General features: G+C 36.9%; 3 protein-coding genes across 7 annotated transcripts; 1 reads left to right on the top strand and 2 right to left on the bottom strand.

The window, feature by feature from the left end:
• On the top strand, positions 1,578-13,537 carry LOC18588195 (alpha-aminoadipic semialdehyde synthase). Of its 5 annotated transcripts, XM_007012437.2 has the most exons (26): positions 1,578-1,783; positions 1,958-2,016; positions 2,508-2,772; positions 2,854-2,940; positions 3,029-3,158; positions 3,507-3,680; positions 3,941-4,023; positions 4,159-4,275; positions 4,457-4,532; positions 4,881-5,052; positions 5,216-5,312; positions 5,453-5,619; positions 5,737-5,791; positions 5,943-6,083; positions 6,466-6,813; positions 7,027-7,107; positions 7,464-7,529; positions 8,171-8,288; positions 8,659-8,788; positions 9,134-9,213; positions 9,551-9,709; positions 9,866-10,103; positions 10,221-10,329; positions 12,661-12,822; positions 12,959-13,028; positions 13,206-13,537. In XM_007012437.2, the coding sequence occupies exons 3-26, from the start codon at positions 2,524-2,526 to the stop codon at positions 13,256-13,258; spliced, it is 3,162 nt and encodes a 1,053-aa protein (XP_007012499.2). In that variant the 5' UTR covers positions 1,578-1,783; positions 1,958-2,016; positions 2,508-2,523; the 3' UTR covers positions 13,259-13,537. The 5 variants fall into 5 exon arrangements, with proteins under 5 accessions (XP_007012499.2, XP_017982766.1, XP_017982767.1 ...); XM_018127277.1 differs by lacking the exons at positions 1,578-1,783; positions 1,958-2,016 and having other exon boundaries at positions 2,645-2,772; positions 2,858-2,940; XM_018127278.1 differs by lacking the exons at positions 1,578-1,783; positions 1,958-2,016; positions 2,508-2,772; ... (3 more) ...; positions 3,941-4,023; positions 4,457-4,532 and having other exon boundaries at positions 4,190-4,275.
• LOC18588194 lies at positions 13,628-17,306 on the bottom strand. The gene is made up of 6 exons (XM_007012436.2): positions 16,403-17,306; positions 16,202-16,299; positions 15,532-15,556; positions 14,883-15,003; positions 14,665-14,799; positions 13,628-14,437 (listed from the first exon to the last, which is right to left on the bottom strand). Exons 1-6 carry the CDS (start codon positions 16,869-16,871, stop codon positions 14,221-14,223), a joined length of 1,065 nt encoding a protein of 354 aa, XP_007012498.2. The 5' UTR covers positions 16,872-17,306; the 3' UTR covers positions 13,628-14,220.
• LOC18588193 (glucan endo-1,3-beta-glucosidase 5) lies at positions 18,600-20,853 on the bottom strand. Its single transcript, XM_007012435.2, has 2 exons — positions 20,457-20,853; positions 18,600-19,873 (listed from the first exon to the last, which is right to left on the bottom strand). The coding sequence occupies exons 1-2, from the start codon at positions 20,798-20,800 to the stop codon at positions 18,745-18,747; spliced, it is 1,473 nt and encodes a 490-aa protein (XP_007012497.2). The 5' UTR covers positions 20,801-20,853; the 3' UTR covers positions 18,600-18,744.

Below are 21,102 nucleotides of genomic sequence, written 5' to 3'. Positions count from 1 at the left end.
AATATTTGGAAGTCATGCCGACCTAAGCCTGCCACCTAAAGTTTTATAGCATTATATATGATATTCATTAAAATAATTTAAAACATAAAATAAACTTTCATACATAATATGATATGATAAAAAATGTAGTATCCTATTTTATGTAATAAATAATATATACAACTATTTAAGTTTGACTTGAACAAAATATTGATTCGTAGATAAATATTTCAGGCTAAACTTTTTTTTTTTGTTTAAACTCAATCAAACAATTTCATTTTTTTAGTTTAATGTTATGAATTCCAATGAATTACAAGAAAATATGATTTAATGTAATAAATTTAAATGCTCTTAGGTCATTCATTAACAAAAACATTTTTTTTTAGTTTAGTTCAATACAAAGAGCGGAAGGGAGAATTTAATAGCTTATGTGTTTCGGAAGAAAAGATTTAATTCCTATTTTGTGGATTAGCTTAATTTGGAAGTTTGAAGGGATAGATTTCAAGAAACCCACGTGACAGCTCAGATGACCAGTTCCTGAATTCAGGTTCACTTTTATTTTTGCCAAACTTTGTAGGTATGGTTTGACCATGTTATTTTAATTCTAATAAACTTGGATTTGGTCCCGTAAAAATTTTATTCATCCTGGCATCACTTAAAAAGCCTTATCTCGAATCACGAATTTTATTTTTTAATATTTTTTTAAAAAAATTAAAAATCACATAATTAAATTAAAATCTCGATATGTGAAATTAGTTTCATGCTAACTTTTTCAAAAGCAAATAAGTAATGTTAGTAATCATACTTCATTGCACAAATATTAAAAGAAGGTGCAGAAAGTTCGATAAAAGTACTACGAATACTACATTTATAATTAAACCAATTTATTGAGAATTGTAAATTTCACCCACACCATAAATTGAACATTATTATTAAATAAAAAACAAAAACAAAAACCTCTAGAGGAGAGACACTGACAATTTGCCATTCCTTGGCCCATCCCTTCAAATTGAATCAAACATCTAAAAAAGATGCACGATCACGTACCATGTTTCACACCAGTGAGACATGACGATAATCTAAAAAAATTGATTATTACATTTCGATAAAAAAAAAAAGGGAGATCCATGTCCAAACAAGTAAGAAACTCCTCCACTACCAAAAATATACTACTATACGCTGGGGAAAATCCAATCAAAACTTGGCTCTATGCCTTCCATCCAGCGCCAAGACGACAAGGAAAAAAGAAACAGACTGGAAAACCAATTTTTCCTATTTTAGTTAAAAAAAACGTGGTTTTTTTTTTTTTAAAAAATTTATGTTCGAATAACGGAGACGTGACACACTAGAACTGTTAATGCATTGTAACTTGTCCCAGCTGGCAAAACTTTGTACTTGTAGTTTACCTGACGTGACAGCATTTCGAACTATAATATAACGTGGGCCCATATGATTGGATGTTTCGGATATATAAGAAATCGAAGGTGGGACCCGTCTCGCCTGTTCTAAGCGTCGTGCCTTATCATCTATGTCACGGCCAGAGCAGTGATAATCTCGTTCATTGATTCATGAGATACATGCGTTCACATATCATTAATAAAGAGAAAGAGGCTAAAATTAGACAGAAACCAAAAGGAAAGAAAAAGGACCCCAAGGCCTACGGTTTTTTTTTTTTTTGTACTTCCTCCATTGCAGCCCCGTTCTGCATTATTTGCTCTGTATCAGGATTTTCCTCTGTTTTTTCAGGTCAGCTATACCAGGATTCCAGGGGTGCCCACTACTACAGCTTTTTCTTTTCTTCAACGTAAAGTGGTTCCTCTGTTTTGACGTTCTTTTCTTCATTGTTATAGTCATTTATTATAGGAATGAACTTTTTTTGTTCTGTTTGGACTTTTGGATCTTATATCTGCTAATGATCAGCCAATGGTTAAACGTTTGCAGGGTGATTAGTCTTGACTGATAAGATCTTTTCTTTCAGAATTCTTTGATCACGACTTCGGTTTAGGTTAATATCATCGTACAATTTCTCAGTTAGAAGTAAGTGTATGTTTTCCTTATTCTCTGTTATCCCTGTTAATTTGCTCCAGTGAATTCTAATTTATTGCATGAACCGTCATAAATTTTTTGTTTCGTGTTTGAAGTTGAAATTTGATCTCAGAATCATACTTTGAATTGAATTCTGTTCTTGCATGTCAGACGATCGAATACAAAGCTTAGAAAAATTATTGTTCAAAATTTTCCTCTGAGTAGCCCGTACAAGTATAATTGTTTTCAGCAATTTTGTTTTATGTGCATGATATGACTTGTGGAAAATCAGTTCCGAATTTTTATATGGGATCTTTAATTGTACAAAGAAGCATACTTTGAAGCAAAATGACTATTCAACAATAGAATGGATTCATTAATAAACAACAAGAAAGGAAGTGAATTATAATTTGTGTACGATCCTGTTTTAAAGAATCTGATAAGTTATCGCCAGAGTGGTAGTGCTAATTATTGATTTTTCTGTGTTAAAATGGAAACGGCAGCTGGTGAAGGTACAAGATGCTTGGCAATGGGGTGGTTGGGATCCTTTCTGAGTCTGTGAATAAATGGGAAAGAAGAGTTCCTCTAACCCCATCACACTGTGCTCGACTTCTGCACAGTGGGAGGGAAAAAACTGGAATAGCCCGTATAATCGTGCAGCCATCTACGAAGCGCATCCATCACGATTCACTCTATGAAGATGTTGGTTGTGAGATATCAGATGACTTGTCAGAATGCGGTCTTATTTTGGGCATCAAGCAACCAAAGGTGCTGAGATTCCCTATTGTGTTACTTTTCATGTAGCTACAAGGTTGTGAACCTCGAAATAACTGCTTGGCTTTGCTGCAGCTAGACATGATTCTTCCTGATAGAGCTTATGCCTTCTTCTCACATACTCACAAAGCCCAGAAAGAAAACATGCCTTTGTTATATAAGGTAACGTTCTTTCGAATCTTTAGCGAGAGCTGGCAATGTTTCTGATGATATTGAATTGGCCTCTGCTGTTTTGTCTATGTAACGATAGATCCTGGCGGAGAGGGCGTCATTGTATGACTATGAGCTTATTGTTGGGGGCCATGGTAAAAGGTTACTTGCATTTGGCAAATATGCTGGCAGAGCAGGAATTATTGATTTCTTATGCGGATTGGGACAGAGTATGTTCCATCACCCTCAATCCTTGTCTAATGTTGCTTTATAGGTATATTTTTGCTCATATTTAAATTGATGGAGATTTTAGAATCTGAATTGTTTTCCTTAGACTAGGCTTGAAAGTAGGTGCGTGATATAAATATTGCAATTCTAGTCTAGTCATCAGAAAGTAAAGAAATTAGCCATTACTGGTTGAGGGTTGCTGTATCTAATGGTATGGATAATATTTCACATAAATTATAGTGAACAGACAATGTTCTTTTCTCTTATTTGGATCAAATAGCGTCCTTTCTCTATGCAAAGATGCTGACAGTTTGATTGTAGTCTTAAAACTTTCCTTTAACAAATTTCAGGGTATCTAAGTCTTGGATATTCAACACCTTTCCTCTCTCTTGGTTCATCTTATATGTATCCTTCCTTGGCTGCTGCAAAGGCTGCAGTGATTTCTGTGGGTGAAGAGATAGCATCTCAGGGACTGCCATCAGGAATCTGTCCTCTAGTCTTTGTATTCACCGGTTCTGGAAATGGTATTGCTACTTCTCAGTATGTTCTTTTGGTCAACACAACTTTCAATAATGTGACCACCAGTCAGACTACATATCTATTGTGGTGCTTCAGAGTTTGCATTGATTAGATGTTATTAGATAGTTCATGTATTAATTTGTTTTCACTTGTTCAGTCTATCAATGTCAATGTTTGTCCTTAAATTTTTATTAGTGTTTCATTTTTGAGATAAATCTCATGAAATTTGCTCTCTCCCCCTCTCCTCTTCCCCCTTTCTTTTCAGTTGCTCTTGGTGCACAAGAGATATTTAAGCTTCTTCCTCATAGTTTTGTTGAACCAAGCAGACTTCCAGAACTCTTTGGGAAGGTCAGTTTCCATTCAAACACTCCTTTTGATTCTTACAGTGGCATATATCCAATCAAGGGTATTCTTATCTTTGGATATTTGAATTCCTTTTCTCACTTATTTTATACTGCTCTCATCAAACATTTTCATTCACAGGGAAGGAATCTCAATTCACCTGTACGAACATCAAAGAGGGTCTTTCAAGTTTATGGTTGTGTTGTAACTAGTCGGGACATGGTTGAGTACAAAGATCCTTCAAAAACATTTGATAAAGTAATATGTCCCATCTGTTTCTGGTTTAACTCTTTCAAAATGATTTCTTATGCACGCATTCTTCTTTTTGATAAGCAAAGTTGTGAGTGAAAGACTGATGTTTTTGACATTTTTAAGTTTCAGACTGTGTGAACAATAATGCCAACCTTTTTTTTTTTTTTCTTTTCTTTTCAAATTTCAGGCAGATTATTATGCTCATCCAGAACACTACAACCCTGTTTTCCACGAAAAAATAGCCCCATATGCAACAGCAGTTGGTAGGTCATGCTTTCTGCGAACAATATATTAAGGCAAACACTGTTTTTCATTACTTATCATATTTAGAGATTTGCTCTGTAAACTGTAAACATACTAAGTAAACGCTTAAATGAGAAGGGGCTGGCATTTGTAATTTTTCAAACATGCTGTGGGTGATCATGAAACTTTGAAAACTTGATATTAGTATGAGACCTGAGTTTGGCTTTAAACCTTTCTAGTTAGCAAGTAAACAACATTCATCTTCTATTTGCAAGAAGATTTTAGTTTCAATTAATATCATTCTTGTTGCACTTTTGTCTGGATTTAGTTTCAATGATTAAATCACTGTTAAACCTACTTTGTGACAGTCAATTGCATGTATTGGGAGAAGAGATTTCCTCGGTTGTTGAGTACCCAGCAGGTTCAAGATCTCATGAGGAAAGGTTGTCCACTTGTTGGAATCTCTGATATAACTTGTGATATAGGGGGCTCAATAGAGTTTGTTAACCAAACCACATCAATTGATTTACCTTTCTTCAGGTACTCCAATGCTAGTTTCATCTCATTTTTCAAATGCATTTAGTGCTTCATATCATACCATGTCTTACTCCTGGCTTCTATTGCATCTCAATTTTTTTCTTCTTGAAATATTCTGTTCTGTAGCTTCAGATATGTTGATAATATGGTCAATCGTGTTTTTCAGATATGATCCCTTAACTGATTCCTACCATCATGACATAGAGGGTAACGGAATAATATGTTCAGCTGTTGACATTCTTCCAACTGAGTTTGCAAAAGAGGTGGGGTATTTCAGCCATCGCTTCTATTAAAAAAAAAAAAAAGAATTGTTCAAGACTTTTATCCCAATATAGTCTATGTACAGCAGTTTATGTTAATCATGACTTTTATCTTTTAACATGCTATTTTTAATTGTGGGAAGGCTTCTCAACACTTTGGAGACATTCTATCCCAACTTGTTGGTGGTTTAGCTTCTACAACAGACATTACTAAGTTACCTGCACACCTGAAGAGAGCTTGCATAGCTCATAGGGGAGCACTTACCTCCTTATACGAATATATCCCTCGTATGAGAAATTCAGACACAGAGTAAGCATTTATTTCTATCTGATATTGGTTTGCATTCTCTAGCCTCTATTATATGCTACCGAAGAAAATTGATCCATAGATATTTGTAAAGTGAAGCTTTTCTTGCTTGATTTGCAGAGATATATCATATAATCTTGCAAATGGCCAGTCCAACAAGAAATACAGTGTATTGGTAGGTATCTGAAGCCTGCTATGTGTATTGGTTCCGTTCTATACCCAATCGAAAATTTTAAACAAGCCATTTCAGTATTGTGTTCTAAACCTCATTATTTGACCCTATCCCTTGTTCAAGACTGCTAATATATAGTAATTATAATTGACAGGTATCTCTGAGTGGCCACTTATTTGATCAGTTCCTGATAAATGAGGCTTTGGATATAATTGAAGCTGCAGGTGGCTCCTTCCACTTGGTTAAGTGCCAAGTGGGCCAGAGTACAAGTGCCATGTCGTACTCAGAACTTGAGGCAAGTCGAATGCTTGTCTTATTTTGATTTAAGAAGAGAGGCTATTTATGGCTTTGTTCATGTAAGATGTGGCTATGATAAGGGTATAGCCTCAGCCACAAGTTCCTACCCACCTTGTGTACCCTTCTGAGTGTTGACTTTCTTGATTGTTCAAATTACTCTTGAATTGCGTGATCATTTCAATTATGTAATTTATATATAGGTCACGATGGGAGATAAATTCTATCCTGCTCTACTCAAAGGAAATTTTTATCAAGAAAAGTTGCTAGTTTTAAGCTATTTGTTTATAAATTCTGTTATTGGGTATTTATCATGTGGTTTCATCAAGTCAGAATTCCTTGGGTAAATTTCTTATAAGAAGCCATCTTTTTCTTCTGGATAGGTTGGTGCAGATGATAGGGACGTTCTGGATCAGATTATTGATTCTTTAACTTCTATTGCTAACCCAAGTGAAAATCATGGGATCGTAAGTCAAGAAATGAATAAGATTTTCCTGAAGGTTGGTAAGCTCCAGGAGACTGGGGTCAAGAAGGAGTTCGACACAAAAAAGAGGACATCAGTTCTTATCCTTGGTGCAGGCCGGGTCTGTCAACCAGCTGCTGAGCTGTTGGCATCAATTGGAAGCAGCTCATCCCGCCAATGGTATAAAGCATGCCTCGAAACTGATTTTGAAGAGCAGCACGATGTCCATGTTATTGTTGCATCTCTCTACCTTAAGGATGCAGAAGAGGTACGGTTGAGAATTCCATCTTTGCTTTTTTAGCCCTTTGCTTCATCATGCTCTGCTAAGAACAGAACACTATCAGTTGTTTCCGATTAGGAGAAATGTTGATTGAAGACCATCCAATGCATATACACATATATACGCATACATATGTTCATACACAAGTCTTTCTTTTCTTAATTTGAAGTTCTGTTGTGATAATGGTTGATCTGATGCCAGATAATTCAAGGTATTCCAAATGCAACGGCAGTTGAGCTTGATGTGACAGATCATAGAACTCTCTGCGAGTATATTTCGCAGGTAAAGTCATTCAAATATATTTTTGAGCAGGTATCTGGTGGGATGTAATAACTAATAATAACTGCACAGTAATGCTTCAAGAACAAATCTGTAATTGTCCTTATAACCTCAAAAGAAGTTGGTAAAACTGAAGTTGCTTTCCAGTATAACGTCAAAAGAATTTCAATTCTATTGGCATAACCTGTAACCTATCTGTACCTGAATGCATGATACTAGTTTACAAGGAAATTTGAAATGATCATTTAGTAGTGTCTTGTTGTTACTTTGATAGATAAGCCCTTTGCTAAGTGTGTCTCATTGCTTCAGTGCCAAGACCATGGTCTTATATTATCATAATTTTTCTGTGCCATGTACAGGTTGAGGTCGTTGTGAGTTTGTTGCCTTCTAGTTGCCACGTTGTTGTGGCAAATGTGTGCATTGAGGTATGTCTGTAAAAGAAAAAAGTATTACCCCAGTATTGCTCATCTTTTCTTTTCTTTTTTCTAAGCAAAACCAGCTTGTATTGGTACGTATACTATAATGAAATAGGATAAACACATTCTTAATTATGCAATCTGTGATGACCAATTAAACTCAAAGACAGAAGAATAACAAAAAAGTGTAGATTCTTCTGACTTTTGGTTTTAAATTTTGAGAATTTCTTTGTATGAACAAAACAGAAGTCTAAACATAGTGACTAAGCACCGAGAGTAAAGTAAAAAATGGGTTGTGGAGGAGAGAACTCAATTGAAACAAGGAGGAAGACGTTCTCAGAGAGAGAGTTGGATGAGTGGTGATCATAATTTGTTTACATGTTTGAGGAGAGGAACCTTGAAAAGTGCTACTAAATTTCCAATAAGAAAGCAGAAGATACAACTTATCTTGCAAGTGATTAAGAGGAAATTTATACCATTCAGAAATACTTCAAAAGAATTCAGCAATAACCAGATGTTGAATTATTGTTGAGGATACTGTTGCAGTGAATACTTGAAGTCTGATGTTTAATTTATGATCAATTAATTACTAAACACGTTTTCTTCTTTGGTTCTCATAGCTAAGAATATCATAATATCTCCTTACGCAGCTTAAGAAACATCTGGTCACTGCAAGTTATGTTGACAATTCCATGTCAATGCTGGATGAGAAGGCCAAGAGTGCAGGTATTACAATTCTTGGTGAAATGGGCTTGGACCCTGGAATCGGTAATTTTTAATCTATCCATGCTATTATGTTACTTGGAAGAGTATTTGTGCTTTAAGACTGCTCATGTTGTTACCTAAGTGGAACAATGACAAAATATTAGACATGTAACAAGAAAAGAAAACTACATCTCGAGAATGTCTGATTTCTGCTCAATGTTGTATTTTGATTAAGTTTACATCATCGCATTATAAGAAGAATATTGCTGTCTTTTAAGTTAATAGTATCAAAACGTTCTTTCTCCTTTTGTGTTCTTCTTGTACCCCTGTTTTCTTTTGTATCCCTAAATCTGAATATAGAATTGCATTGCTGTGAAGAATTCAAAAATTTGTAGACAATCTCATTGATTTACACATGCTGCATGCCTTTCAGATCATATGATGGCAATGAAGATGATCAACCAAGCGCATGTCAGAAAGGGAAAAATAAAATCTTTCACTTCATACTGTGGAGGGCTCCCATCACCAGCAGCTGCAAATAATCCATTAGCATATAAATTCAGGTACATTTGGAGCCACAAGAGCCAAAACCACCTGTGGATTTTTAGAACCAATTCTTATCCTTCTATTTAATTATTTTCTAATGCTGAACAAGTGGAACTGTGTTAAATCAAACTACATGGTCAGGTTCCATCTTTGTTCTCCTGCTGCTATGCTTCGATTTTAACCAAAGCAGACATTGTTCGGTACCTTTTCAGTTTGGTCTTGGGGGTTAGAAAGTCCTACATTTGGACCACATTACTTATATAGATGAATAAAAATCACTAGAATTTCCTGTTGATGTACTATAGTTATAACTTACAAATGTTAGTCCAGTGGCAGTACTGACTGTATCGTCAATCTTTCAGTTGGAACCCTGCAGGAGCTATACGAGCTGGGAGAAATCCTGCAACCTACAAATCTCAAGATGAAACTGTACATGTAAACGGTAAGCTGTTCGCAACCAGATATAAAAACTGATAATTTGTCATTTGTGATAGCTGCCAGTTGAGCTATGCGCAACCATGTCAAAGAAAAAAGAATTACAAACCCAAGTCAACTTCTACATGATTACACCAATAAGCTTCCTTTTACATTCTAGTACATAAATATGTCTATCTTTACAATTTGATGTATATCATTGTCATGTATAACATTGATATGTTATGATATAACTTTCTCTTTTGTTTTCTTTATCCCAAATGACATTGAAATGAAGTCTCTTTTCTTACAGGTTTTGAGTAATGGAGTCGTTTACATCATTTCACTCTATCATTCTTTTTCAGGGGATGACCTCTACGATTCAGCCGTAAGATTCCGCATACCTGAGCTTCCAGCTTTTGCATTGGAGTGTCTTCCTAACCGTAACTCATTAACATATGGGGAGATGTATGGAATAGGACATGAAGCATCGACCATATTCCGTGGAACTCTCCGCTATGAAGGCATGTCATGCTTGTCATTCTTGAATTTTGTAACTCTAATTCGGATAAACTTCAATGCTAGAAACTTGACTGTTTGGACAAAGTGCAACGAGGGTGAATCATTAGTAGGATTTTTATGTTTTTGGAACTGATCTCAGTATTTTTATTTCTGTACAGGTTTTAGTGAGATAATGGGGACACTAGTGAGAATTGGTCTATTCGATGCCGAAGCTCATCCACTTCTTGAACATGGAAGTCGACCCACATTTAGAGCTTTCCTCTGTGAACTTCTAGAGATTAATACTGAAGCTATGGGTGAAGCTCTAGTTGGAGAGAAGGAGATAACTGAAAGGATTGTAAAGCTCGGACACTGCAAGGAGCGAAGAACAGCAATACAGGCTGCCAAAACTATAATGTAAGCTTGGTTTACATTCTGATATAACTGACCTATTCTTTTAACGTCTCTCAAATCCAAAGGTAATCTATGACTTAGTGATAGAAAATTTCACATGACCTCTCTCATCTGTATCAGGTTTTTGGGACTACACGAGCAGACAGAAATTCCTGTTTCCTGCCAAAGTGCGTTTGCTGTAACCTGTCATCGAATGGAAGAAAGGCTAGCGTATTCTAGCACAGAACAGGTAATATGTATTACTTTTTTTTTCTCAGTTAATGAAAATCATTTTAGTAATAATGTAAGGAGTCATTTCAAGAAATATCATAGAGAAGAATAATAACTGCTCAGTGATAAGTAGAGAAGAACACAGGCAAGGTCTAAATATAATACATATTTGTCTCTAAAAAACAAAATCACTTGACAAGAAAATGCTACCACGAGCTTCTAAACAACACATAACTGAAATAGAACAACATCCAACTAGCAGTGGGATAAGCAACCCAGTAGAAATTACCAGGAACAGGGGCCCTCAAACAATCACCAGCATACATAACTACACTAGAAACAACATAGAAGCCAACCTCAAATTTCATCCAACAGAAACTACCATAGAACAAAAGCCATTACACACAAAAAACAACCTAAAGCTAACCTCAATTTTCACATTACAAGAACCATCAAACGGTTCCACAACCACCAAAGAACAAAAGCCATCAAACTGTTATCACCTTATTGCCCTTTCTTCTGCCGTTTATCATCAATTTTTTGTATTTAAATTTGATGGTAGGCTCAAATAAATCCACCCACTCAGCACCTTGTCATTTTTTGATAATATTCTGCCTTCTTCACCATTCGAGTCCCACACTTCCGCCACTACAGTACCTCCAACTTCAACCCTCCCTTCCTTTACTTGGTAATGTTCGGGCAGAGGTAGGTTGGGTTGGCATATTGCGTCACTACCCAGATTTAATCCAATAATGTCGAGCTCACCATGGACAAGACGAAGGTCCGGCTCTGAAAGACATTCATCAGCATTGAGGAACCCAGAATTAAACTCTTCTGTAGAGCCCAAATGGTGTTGGACTTGTTGGTTTCCGTGGCCCAACAGGGATAAATCATCCAACCTATTTCGACTTGGTTGGTGCGTATCCTCCTCGGCAGCCAAGATTGGAAAATTATTATTTGGGTCACTAAGGCCGTCTCCATCCTGCATTTCACGTGGCCCAGATGACGATGGGCTCAACCCGATAGCATCAGGGACAGCGTTGGTGGGCATTGGGTCGAGGGCTTCATGTCTAAGCCTAGATGAGGATGCTCGCAGCCGCCATGTCCAAACCACCAACCTCCGAGGAGACTGATGAACTGCTGCAATCGCTTGGGCCATCCTGCCAGCGTGACCACCCCGGAAAGTCGAGCATGCAGTCCGGGGAGAACTCCCTGGCATAGGCGGTGAAAACTTGGTTGCCAATCGCAAGGCGGAATGATTCTTCAATCTTGGTTAAACTCTCAGTGTAAATGAGCATAGTGGCTCGTTCGAAAGACTGGAGTTTCAGGGTTTCATCACCGAGGCAGATTAACGAACCCCATAGGCTGCCTATTCTTGGAAAAGTGACCCAGTTCCAGGCATGCACAGGGATGCCTGAAACTGAAACCCAGAAATGCCTTGTCTTCATGCCCATGCTAGGAGCCCACTCCACCAGATTTTCGAACCACTGAGATAGCCCATTCCAATTGGCTTGCTTGGCTTCATCAAGAGCTTTCCTGTCGTGAAAGGAAATGAGACGTTGTAAGCCCGAGAGCCGTCTGATTGTAAGACCCTGAATACCACTCTCCTTAATCTGCTGCGAAATGACCTCAGGCTCCTTATAATTTTTACTGGTTCCAACAATACAACACTCCAGCCAATGCAAGGCTTCACGCTCGATGTGACCAGTGCATATTTTTCCCCATCCATCCAAAGGAGGGGGTGGGGGAAGCGGTTCGGTGGTTGTTTCTTGGGTTCCTCCCAATGCCTGCAAATGTGTTTTACGCCTTTTACCTTGGACAGAGATTGAGGCTTCAATTGGTACCATGGGTTGAAGCTGCGCTTGGGTTTGGGGATTTCTTGGTTGAATTTGATTTCTGGGGTTTGGGTCTCGGGAAGCTAGGCCTTTCCTTTTCCAGTATGAATCCCGTGGTTTGTATTATGCACGGTTAGCACTGATTTTGTGGTCGAAAAACCAAACCCCATTGAGATTCCAGATTGTTCTCCGTGCCTCAGCCATAGATTGAAACCTTACAAAGCCAAATTTTCTTCCCCTGTTTGACTGTTTGAGAGGGATGAAGGTATCCACTACATGACCAAATTTCTCACAAATAGTGCGCTGTCACTGATGATTAGCCCTGGGGGGAAGATTGCCGATGTAGACTCAGACGATTTCACCGTTCCGATCGTGTCGCACCGATCCATCCCACCTGTACCTCTTTGTCGCTGCCTACCCTGTCGAGAAAAGTTACATAAAACATATTTGATGACATAAATATATTGATCAGAAAAGTTACAGTAATTTCACAAGCTGTGTGATTTGATCCTCAGGATATGGTTTTGTTGCATCATGAAGTGGAAGTAGATTACCCGGCTAGCCAACAAACAGAGCACCATACGGCCACTTTATTGGAATTTGGGAAGGCTAAGAATGGGAAAATGATCTCTGCTATGGCTCTTACTGTCGGTGTTCCTGTCGCAGTTGGAGCTCTGGTACTTTAACATATACACACACACACACATATATATATATATATATATATATATATATATATATTTCTTATCCTACCCCCAATTCCCATGATTGAAAAAGCTTTGAATCTAATTCTTCATATTTTCACGGTTTCAGCTTTTACTTGTAAACAAGATCACAACACGAGGTGTTTTGAGGCCTATCGATCCTGAAGTTTACGTACCAGGTAATTGCAGACTCATTTAAATATCGAAATTCATAGGCTTTAAATTTATGGTGAGACCTTCTAAGTTTTCATTAGCCCCATTCTTTGACAGATTGAAGCTTTCACCATAAATGCATATAGTTTCTTGCTTTGGTTCATTACTTTCGCTTGATATATTAATTCTATTGGTTGTGGCAGCTTTGGATATCCTTCAAGCCTATGGCATCAAATTGACGGAGAAAACCGAGTGACCACCATTGTTCAAGATATCCTTTATATATTCTAGTGAACAAATCCTGAGAAAATTTCAAATGAGGAGAAGATGATTATCGGGTAATTGGAACTACATGGTTGGTTCGAGTATTCCATTGGGGTCTCCTTGCAGACCCACAAGAGGGGGACCGGATGATACCAACCTCAGGACTTTTCAATTATTTTAAAGCATGTAAATAAAATGTGTACAACTTCTTTATTTAAATTCAATAAATGAAAAACCTTTTTAATCTTCTAAAATACTATATTATTTCTTATTGAAGGAAGTGCATCAGCATTACTCGCATACTATGTAAAGTTCTATTTCAATTACTTTACCACGTAAAGTTGTTTAGTTAAAGATTCGCTTTAAGTTAAACTACTATTAAATGACAATTTCAATCAGCATTCCAACTGAATGCAATGTCAATGACAACTTCAACTCCAACCTTAATATACGCATGTCCATTACTTCTCCTACATCAGAATTCTGGCCTGATTAAACGGGAAATTATCAGGATCGAGTACAAACAATGCAGAAAACTAGACACTACCACAGGCTGGCCACTGCAAATACTTGAGCTACTGAAAAATCTGCAACTCCTTTGCCTAGTGTGGCTTTCTCCCTGACTCAAACTGGACAGGATAAAGCATAGCTAAAAACAAACTGTTGCTTCTTGGATTACAATCATGAAGTAACCTCCAGAAGTAATGAACTTCCAATTACATTGATGTTTTACCGATTTGACAACTGCTTTTCCTGCATCGTGCAAATCAAGATGAAATGCTTTATTTCATCCATATTTTTTCCAGCTTTGTCCGCAAAGTCAATGCAGACCCCATGACCCTACGTTGGCTGGTCTCCTTGTGGTTGATTCATCCAAATCAATAATACGCCTGAATTTTTCAGCACTATCAAATGTTTAAGGTATATCAAGTGGGAGTCTCTATAGAGTCCATCTTACAGAATAGAAGAACTAAGAATCCAAGACACTATCTGTTGCTCCACTTCTTCCCAATTATGTACTCTAGTCACCAAAGGATGCTGATCAATTGACTCTGTCTTAGACCAAGGATATGAGTTCTCATAATCAAAAAGCAGAACTCTGATTCCAACTTGGGCACACTCAACAGCATATCTTGGGTTATCATCAATCAGAATCTTGGCTCCTAACAGCCTGCAAGAGAAACAACTCATCAAGAAAAATTTGTCTGCAGTAAATTTCTCCAAGGAATAAATAAGCTCATCAACGCAATTATCTCAAATAGAAGCTGGTATACTTGCATCATAAAAATAGAGAAATAATTGCACTTGAAATTATTAAAAGGGATTAATAAATGAAAAAAAAAGTAAAATATTAAGCATCACAAGGCAATATTAAGGCCTAAGGGCTTATGGGCATACCGACATATTTCTGACTTAGGTCTAGACTCGCCATCAAGAGCAAAATGGTTGCCAAAGTGAATCTCCCGGAAAAGTCCAGGAAAGTGCCTCTCTAACCACTCAATTGTATGCTCCTTAATCACATTCTGCCGAGAACTACTCATAAATGTATGAAAGACTGCTTAGTGCACTGGTCAGAAGTACAGACATTATTAAGGAAGAACAGTAAGCATACATACGTTACAACTGACAGGTTACAAAGTCTTGATAACTTATGAAGTGCCGCCTGAGCACCTGGGATGGGGTGAATACCTTTCTTGAAATATGGTGTCTTGAAGAACTCATGGACACGGATATCAGCTGTCAAGACAAGTAACACAGAGTATTTTCAGAAGTAATCTTTGGCCAAAGCAAACTCAAAATGATAAAAAAGATATCATGATAGATTTGGAACTCTATTTTAAGGGAACAATCAAAGCATTTGCAACAAAAAAAAACACATTAAGAGGGCGCTTCATAAGTTTGTGCAAATATTTACAATTGATACATATTAGAATTAAATCTGATATCTTTTCCATTTTTTCAATGACCCTTAAATCACTTTCTATTATGGATTTATCTAGATCCACTTTGTATATTTACTTAAATTGGAATATTAAAGAACAAACCCACATAAGACTCCACCTAGGTTGACAACCTTTTATGCAGTCACTGAAGGCAAATGAACCATTACCTTTCATCCAGAAGAAACAACCAAATTTTAGCACACTTTATTCAAAGAATTTGATGAATTTTAGTACAGCAGTAGCAGCATATTACTGAATGCTTTTTGTCACATGAATTTAATAAATTATCCACAAAGGAATCAATCAGTATGTCTAGCAATACCTTCATCACGAGAACAGTTCCATATCTGTAACAAGAATAGAAGACGCATTAAGATACATACTAAAGAAACGTAAACAACTTCCACACAAAAGTTGACTATAGAAAGCAAAAATTACACAAACAACATAAGTAAAACTACTAAAGAGTAAAGACCCCAACCCACAGTGTAAACTATCAAGTATGTTAGTGTAATTTGCACATGCATTTAAAAAAAAATGGTAATTTGAACATGGAAGCACCTTCATTACCCACATAACTTGTAGTGCAAATGGGCAGAAGCTTTTACTTAGAATCGATTAACATGCAAAATGGTGACCACAAACCCAAAAAAACATAGCTAAAAGCTAACAACACAATCATATCAAAGATCTTCATCGAACAAAAATGAGCCTTTTGCTCCCGTAGTTTTTCCTAGTTGCACTAGAATGCCGCTTTTTTTTCATCCTGGCGACCTTGCCAGCCTTTCCGTCCTCAGGGCAGAGCTATTTTTTCTTTAATCCTTCTTTCTCTCTTAGCAAAATAAGTGCTGATCGTCTTTAATTCCACTGAATCAAAATTCAACACTAATTGCCTTATACCAACAAAAAATGGCAATTATGCTAGCTGGGTTCCATTGCTCTTCGCAACAGAAAATTTGAAAAATTTTATGAAAAATGAAAAAAAAACTTACCTTGAAAAACTCGTAAACATGGTACTCTGAAACTGAACGATTCAACGAATAACGATCCGCTATAAATCTGTTCAAAGCCGACACAAAGTTTCCTAGTACTGCTTATACCAGAAAACAGGGAAAAAATCCTTAAAAAAAAAACCTAAAATTTGCCAGAGAGAAAAAAGGAAGGCAAAGAATTTGCAGGAAAAGACATTGCACCTTCGTCGACATCGACTGCGACCGCAATCTTTTCAGGCAAAGGCTTGTCATTAAAGTCAAGAGGCTTCCCTCTTTGACACGCGCCACCAGTATCAGTCGTCGATTTCGCCATTTTGGGGGGTTCATTATCGCTAATAATTTCTAAATGACGCGCCAACTGGGGAGCAAAGGCGCGTGCCTTCTGATCCCAGGTTCCAGGCGAATCCTGGAAACAACTTTTGAGAGTCAAATTGAAGCCAGCGGCGGGTCTGTTAAACTTGAAACCGCGGCCGACATTGTGATTTTCAAGGGAATCAAGTTTGCCGAGGAACTGGAAGCAACGGCGTTGGTCGCTCGGCAACGTGTGGAGTTGCTTTGAAAACAAATCGTTACGTGCTAAAATCGCCATGAACCGAACTTTTCCGTCACGGTTAAAACTAGAGATTTGATTGAACAAGAAACGAACACCGCTGCTTTGCTTCTTTAACATAACGAAGCTTTTCACATTCCAGCTTTCCCCCAGAAAATACGTCTCACAAAAATAAAATGAGAAGTAAGAGATTAGATTAAGCCACCGAACATATGATGATTTTGCAGCACAAAGATTAAAAAATAAAGGAAATCGGGTTAGATAAATTGATTAATTAATAAAAAAATGGAAACCCTAAAAAGGTTGATTTTGATTTGGGGGGTAACGGAGAAAAAGAGTGGAGAGGTAGCGCGGCAAACCAACTTATAATGGAACCAAAAAAAAAAAGAATATAATAATAGGATATTCATGTTTAAATGGTTTGAAATTAGAGGAATTTTTGAAGGATATCTACAAATTAGAAGGAGAAATTCAAGGGATTTCATTTAAGAATAGAATACAACATATTTGTGATTTGGAACTCACGTTTCTTCTTGTTTTAGCCTCCTTGAATTTTAGCGGAAAAGGAGAAAATTTCCGGGACAATAGTAAAAGAGGTTTACTAAAGAATTTGCCAAAAAGGATAGGACCACAGGGTCGGTTGTGAGAATCGTAATTAGTGGAGAACGAGGGTTGTGTTATGTGCTAATTACAAGGTTTACTGCTAGTTAATTAATGGTTTAGGGGAGGGAAAATTTTTGGGACCAAAAGAAAAAATGTAAAATTCAAATTACTTAATTCGAATATCTTATATTACTTAATCAGATTAAAATATTAAATTTAAATTAAACTTGAATAATAAAATTATTTCTCGTCTATAAGTTTATATATAAACTTATCACTACTCAAATAAGATTGTGTTTAATAAATTTTAATTTTATATATTATTTGTTGGTTTGTAAATTTTTGTTCTAAATAGTGTAATATTTATTGAAATTTTTTAATTTTATTTTTTATGAAATAATTTTAATTTATTTTTATATAAAATTTGATTTTAAATTTATTATAATTGAATATTTAATACATATGAGTTTTAACTAAGAGTGTTTGAGACATTTGGATGTGCTTGATTAACAATTAAAACTTTTAATCAAATATTTATGAGATTTGAATATCATATTAAATAATAAATTTTGAGTTGAAATATTTAACAAATATAAATAACTTACTTAGAAACATCTTTAAAAATTAGAAATTTCTTTACGGGGAATGGGAATTTTAATTACACGAAAAAACTGGAACAATCAATTTTTTTGTGAGTTTTATTATCAACAATTATTACAGTTGACAGGAAAGTTGCTGATAAACTACGCTTTAAAAATGAAAAAACGTGGTGTGCTTTGCTTGTTTATATTCACCAAAAAATGAAGGAAGCAAGTATGTGCTTGATTAACACTTCTTTGGTTTGATTGAATTGTATTTTTAAAGAGACAAAACCCAACTTTGGGCAACTCAAAGTGTCCTTTGATGGGTCTATAGCATTAAACTAGTTTGAGATGAAGGAAGCCCAGTTCAAGTACAGTGGCAGTCCCATGGCGTCATACCTGGGCTCACTCCGAGACTGAAGATTGGTTTTGGATTTACATTTTTCAGGTCGGGCCGTCGATATGTTAAACATACAGCTGATCAAAATGAAGCGTAAGCAAGCTGATTGCCTCATTTGATGCCTAGAACATGTTAAACACTGGCAGTTGAGTTGGGCTATTTCATTTATTTCTTAAGAGGGGTAGAGCTTATTGTTCCTAAACAAGCGGATGACCTATTGCAGTAGGCCCAGAGTTTGAGATTTGGAAGAGGTCAATTTGAAAGTAATCAAATTTCAACAATAATTTCATAGAACAAATGGTTATTTTACAGTGTAAAATGATTTAAATCGATGTGGTCTAGGAAAAATTTTAACTCAGCTAAGCAAAGAAATGATCAGTGCCTGGTTGAATGGCAATGACGAGCTCAATCAATAAACACCACAAATGACAAATGCCAACACCAGCATCAGAGCCGAAATGAGGCTTGGGATTCTTGCAGCCGAAGATTTGCCATGGGAGCGAGCCAATTCATGTTTCCCAATGTCGATCATGATCTCGAAACGACAAGGTGCTTGAGATGGATCCACGGTGGTAATGACAGATAAGTTATTAAAAAAGCATGAATCTTTCCTTTGATTCATGGTCTGATAATACATATTAAACGCATAAGAAGCATTGTTTCTGACATCCAGATTACCACAGGAGGATCCATAGCCAAGACTCGTGCAATCAGCGTATTGGCAAGCATAGCTAACGCTTTGTGCCACATTGGGGTCTGAAATGCTCGCCGACGGCGACAATACACACCATTGCCTGGCCAGATACTTGACGCCTTTGGCTGCGACTATAGGTCTTCCATTGCCTATATCCAATGGATATTTGATGCTTCCATCGTAATTGAAAATACCCCAATGCCTCTCAAAGTTTCCAGGCAGAACGCTCTTGTTGTCTTCATCAATGAGTGAAAACAAGTAAACCTCAGGAGGGGTTCGGCGTTTTGGGCTGCCTTGGCCTTGAATTATACGGTTGAGAAGGGCTTGGTTGAACCTGCGGGCGTTGTTTACGTTCGCACTGGGGTCACAATCAGTTGGCCAGCCAACTTCTCCAATGATGACAGGCATTTGTCCGAAGCCGTTCTTTTCGAGTGCTGAAATGAGAGTGTCGAAGTTGGCATCGTAAACATTGGTGTAAACGATGGAACCGTCCACAAGGGGGCTAGCAGTGTTGTTGAAGAAGGCATATTCTTTAGGGAAATTGGGATCAGCTTGGAGACTAAGAAACGGGTAGATGTTGATGGTGAGAGGGCCGCCGTTGTCTTGAAGGAATTTGATAATTTTAATCATCAGGTCATAGATATCAGGTCGAAAATTGCCGCCAGAGGGTAGGCCGCTGTCAGTCTGGTAGACATCTGCATTCAGTGGTATGGTTACCTTCACCTGTTTGCCTAGCCCAGCTTTTATAATAGCTGCTTGAATATTTTGGAGGGCTGGAAATGTTGTACGAACGAACATATCTTTGTAGGTCCGAAGGAAAGGTTCATTGGCTACAGCAACGTGCCTGGAAATTAATCACATATACCATAAAGATCAATTCAACTTCTATATGTAGGTGAACGAAGGCAGTTACAATCTGAATATTGTAATATTGTCGAATCCTTTTCTAACGGAAAAAACGTTGGACCAATCATCTTATTATATCGACAATTATAATTGTATTTGTTAGAAGGAGAAATCTTATCCAATTGAATCCATCAAACCCGATTATTATTTTTTTTTTTTGTGAAATGAAAAGCAAATTAACTTTTATTCCAAATAAAAATATCATACTTAAGTCCGAACTTGTAAAGCAGTTTTTGTTTTATGCTAAATTGCTTAAAACTATCAAGGTGATTTTGATTTGCTTCTCCCAATCGAGTTCTTTAATAAACAACTCAATATAACATATGAAAACAATTGACACTTTTTTCAAAATTACATGTCTTATATATTATTTGGAATTCTTAAATGTGAATGCACCTTAAAAGTACTCAAAATTTTGGAACTCAGCTAATCTGTCAAAAGCTTTCGGACACTTGGTACGGAACGTTTTCGACAGCAAAGTTTAGCTCAAATTAACTTTGGAAAGGTGAAAGTTGAGTTACCTTATATCAGTTCCATAATTGGATATGTAGTTGGAAACATTTTGTTGCACCCAAGCCTCAGCATTTCTGACGCTACTTGCAAGCGATGCCAACATGTCATTTGGTATTCCAACCATAACCTCGATACCAGACCTTCCAAGGGCTTTGAGTGCTCCAGGATCAGCTTCAAACAGCTTCACTTTCTTGAATCCATTGTCTTTCAGGAGCTTGACCACTATGGTAGGTGGCAGCGGGTGTGTTGATTGCAATCCCCAGTTGCAAGCCAGGCCTAAGACACCCTTAGCCAAGCTTCCACAACCAACCAGGCATAGAAAGAAGAACCATAACAAACGAATTTGACCCATTTTTAGAAACAAGAATCTCTATCTGAGTCTTGATCAGCTTCTTTGGAGGTCTGTTTTTATGCGTTTCTATATGCAGCAGTCTGAAGTTTAGAGCCATATAAGGTTGGAGAAAATGTGCTTTTACGAAAGGGAAAAGAAAGGGAAGGAATTACATAAAGATTCAACAAGGAACAAGATTCCAAGGGAAAACCCAAGTTTGAATCATCAACCAAAACCCTTATTTTAATATGCCAGAGAATATGTAAATTAAGAAAGGCATAGAGTGAAATGTTGGAGTTCATTACGTGTAGCTACTCAATAAA

The sequence above is a fragment of the Theobroma cacao genome, chromosome 9 (genome assembly GCF_000208745.1).
Source record: "Theobroma cacao cultivar B97-61/B2 chromosome 9, Criollo_cocoa_genome_V2, whole genome shotgun sequence".
NCBI lineage: Eukaryota > Viridiplantae > Streptophyta > Magnoliopsida > Malvales > Malvaceae > Theobroma > Theobroma cacao.
This window is presented reverse-complemented; position numbering and strand designations above follow the sequence as displayed.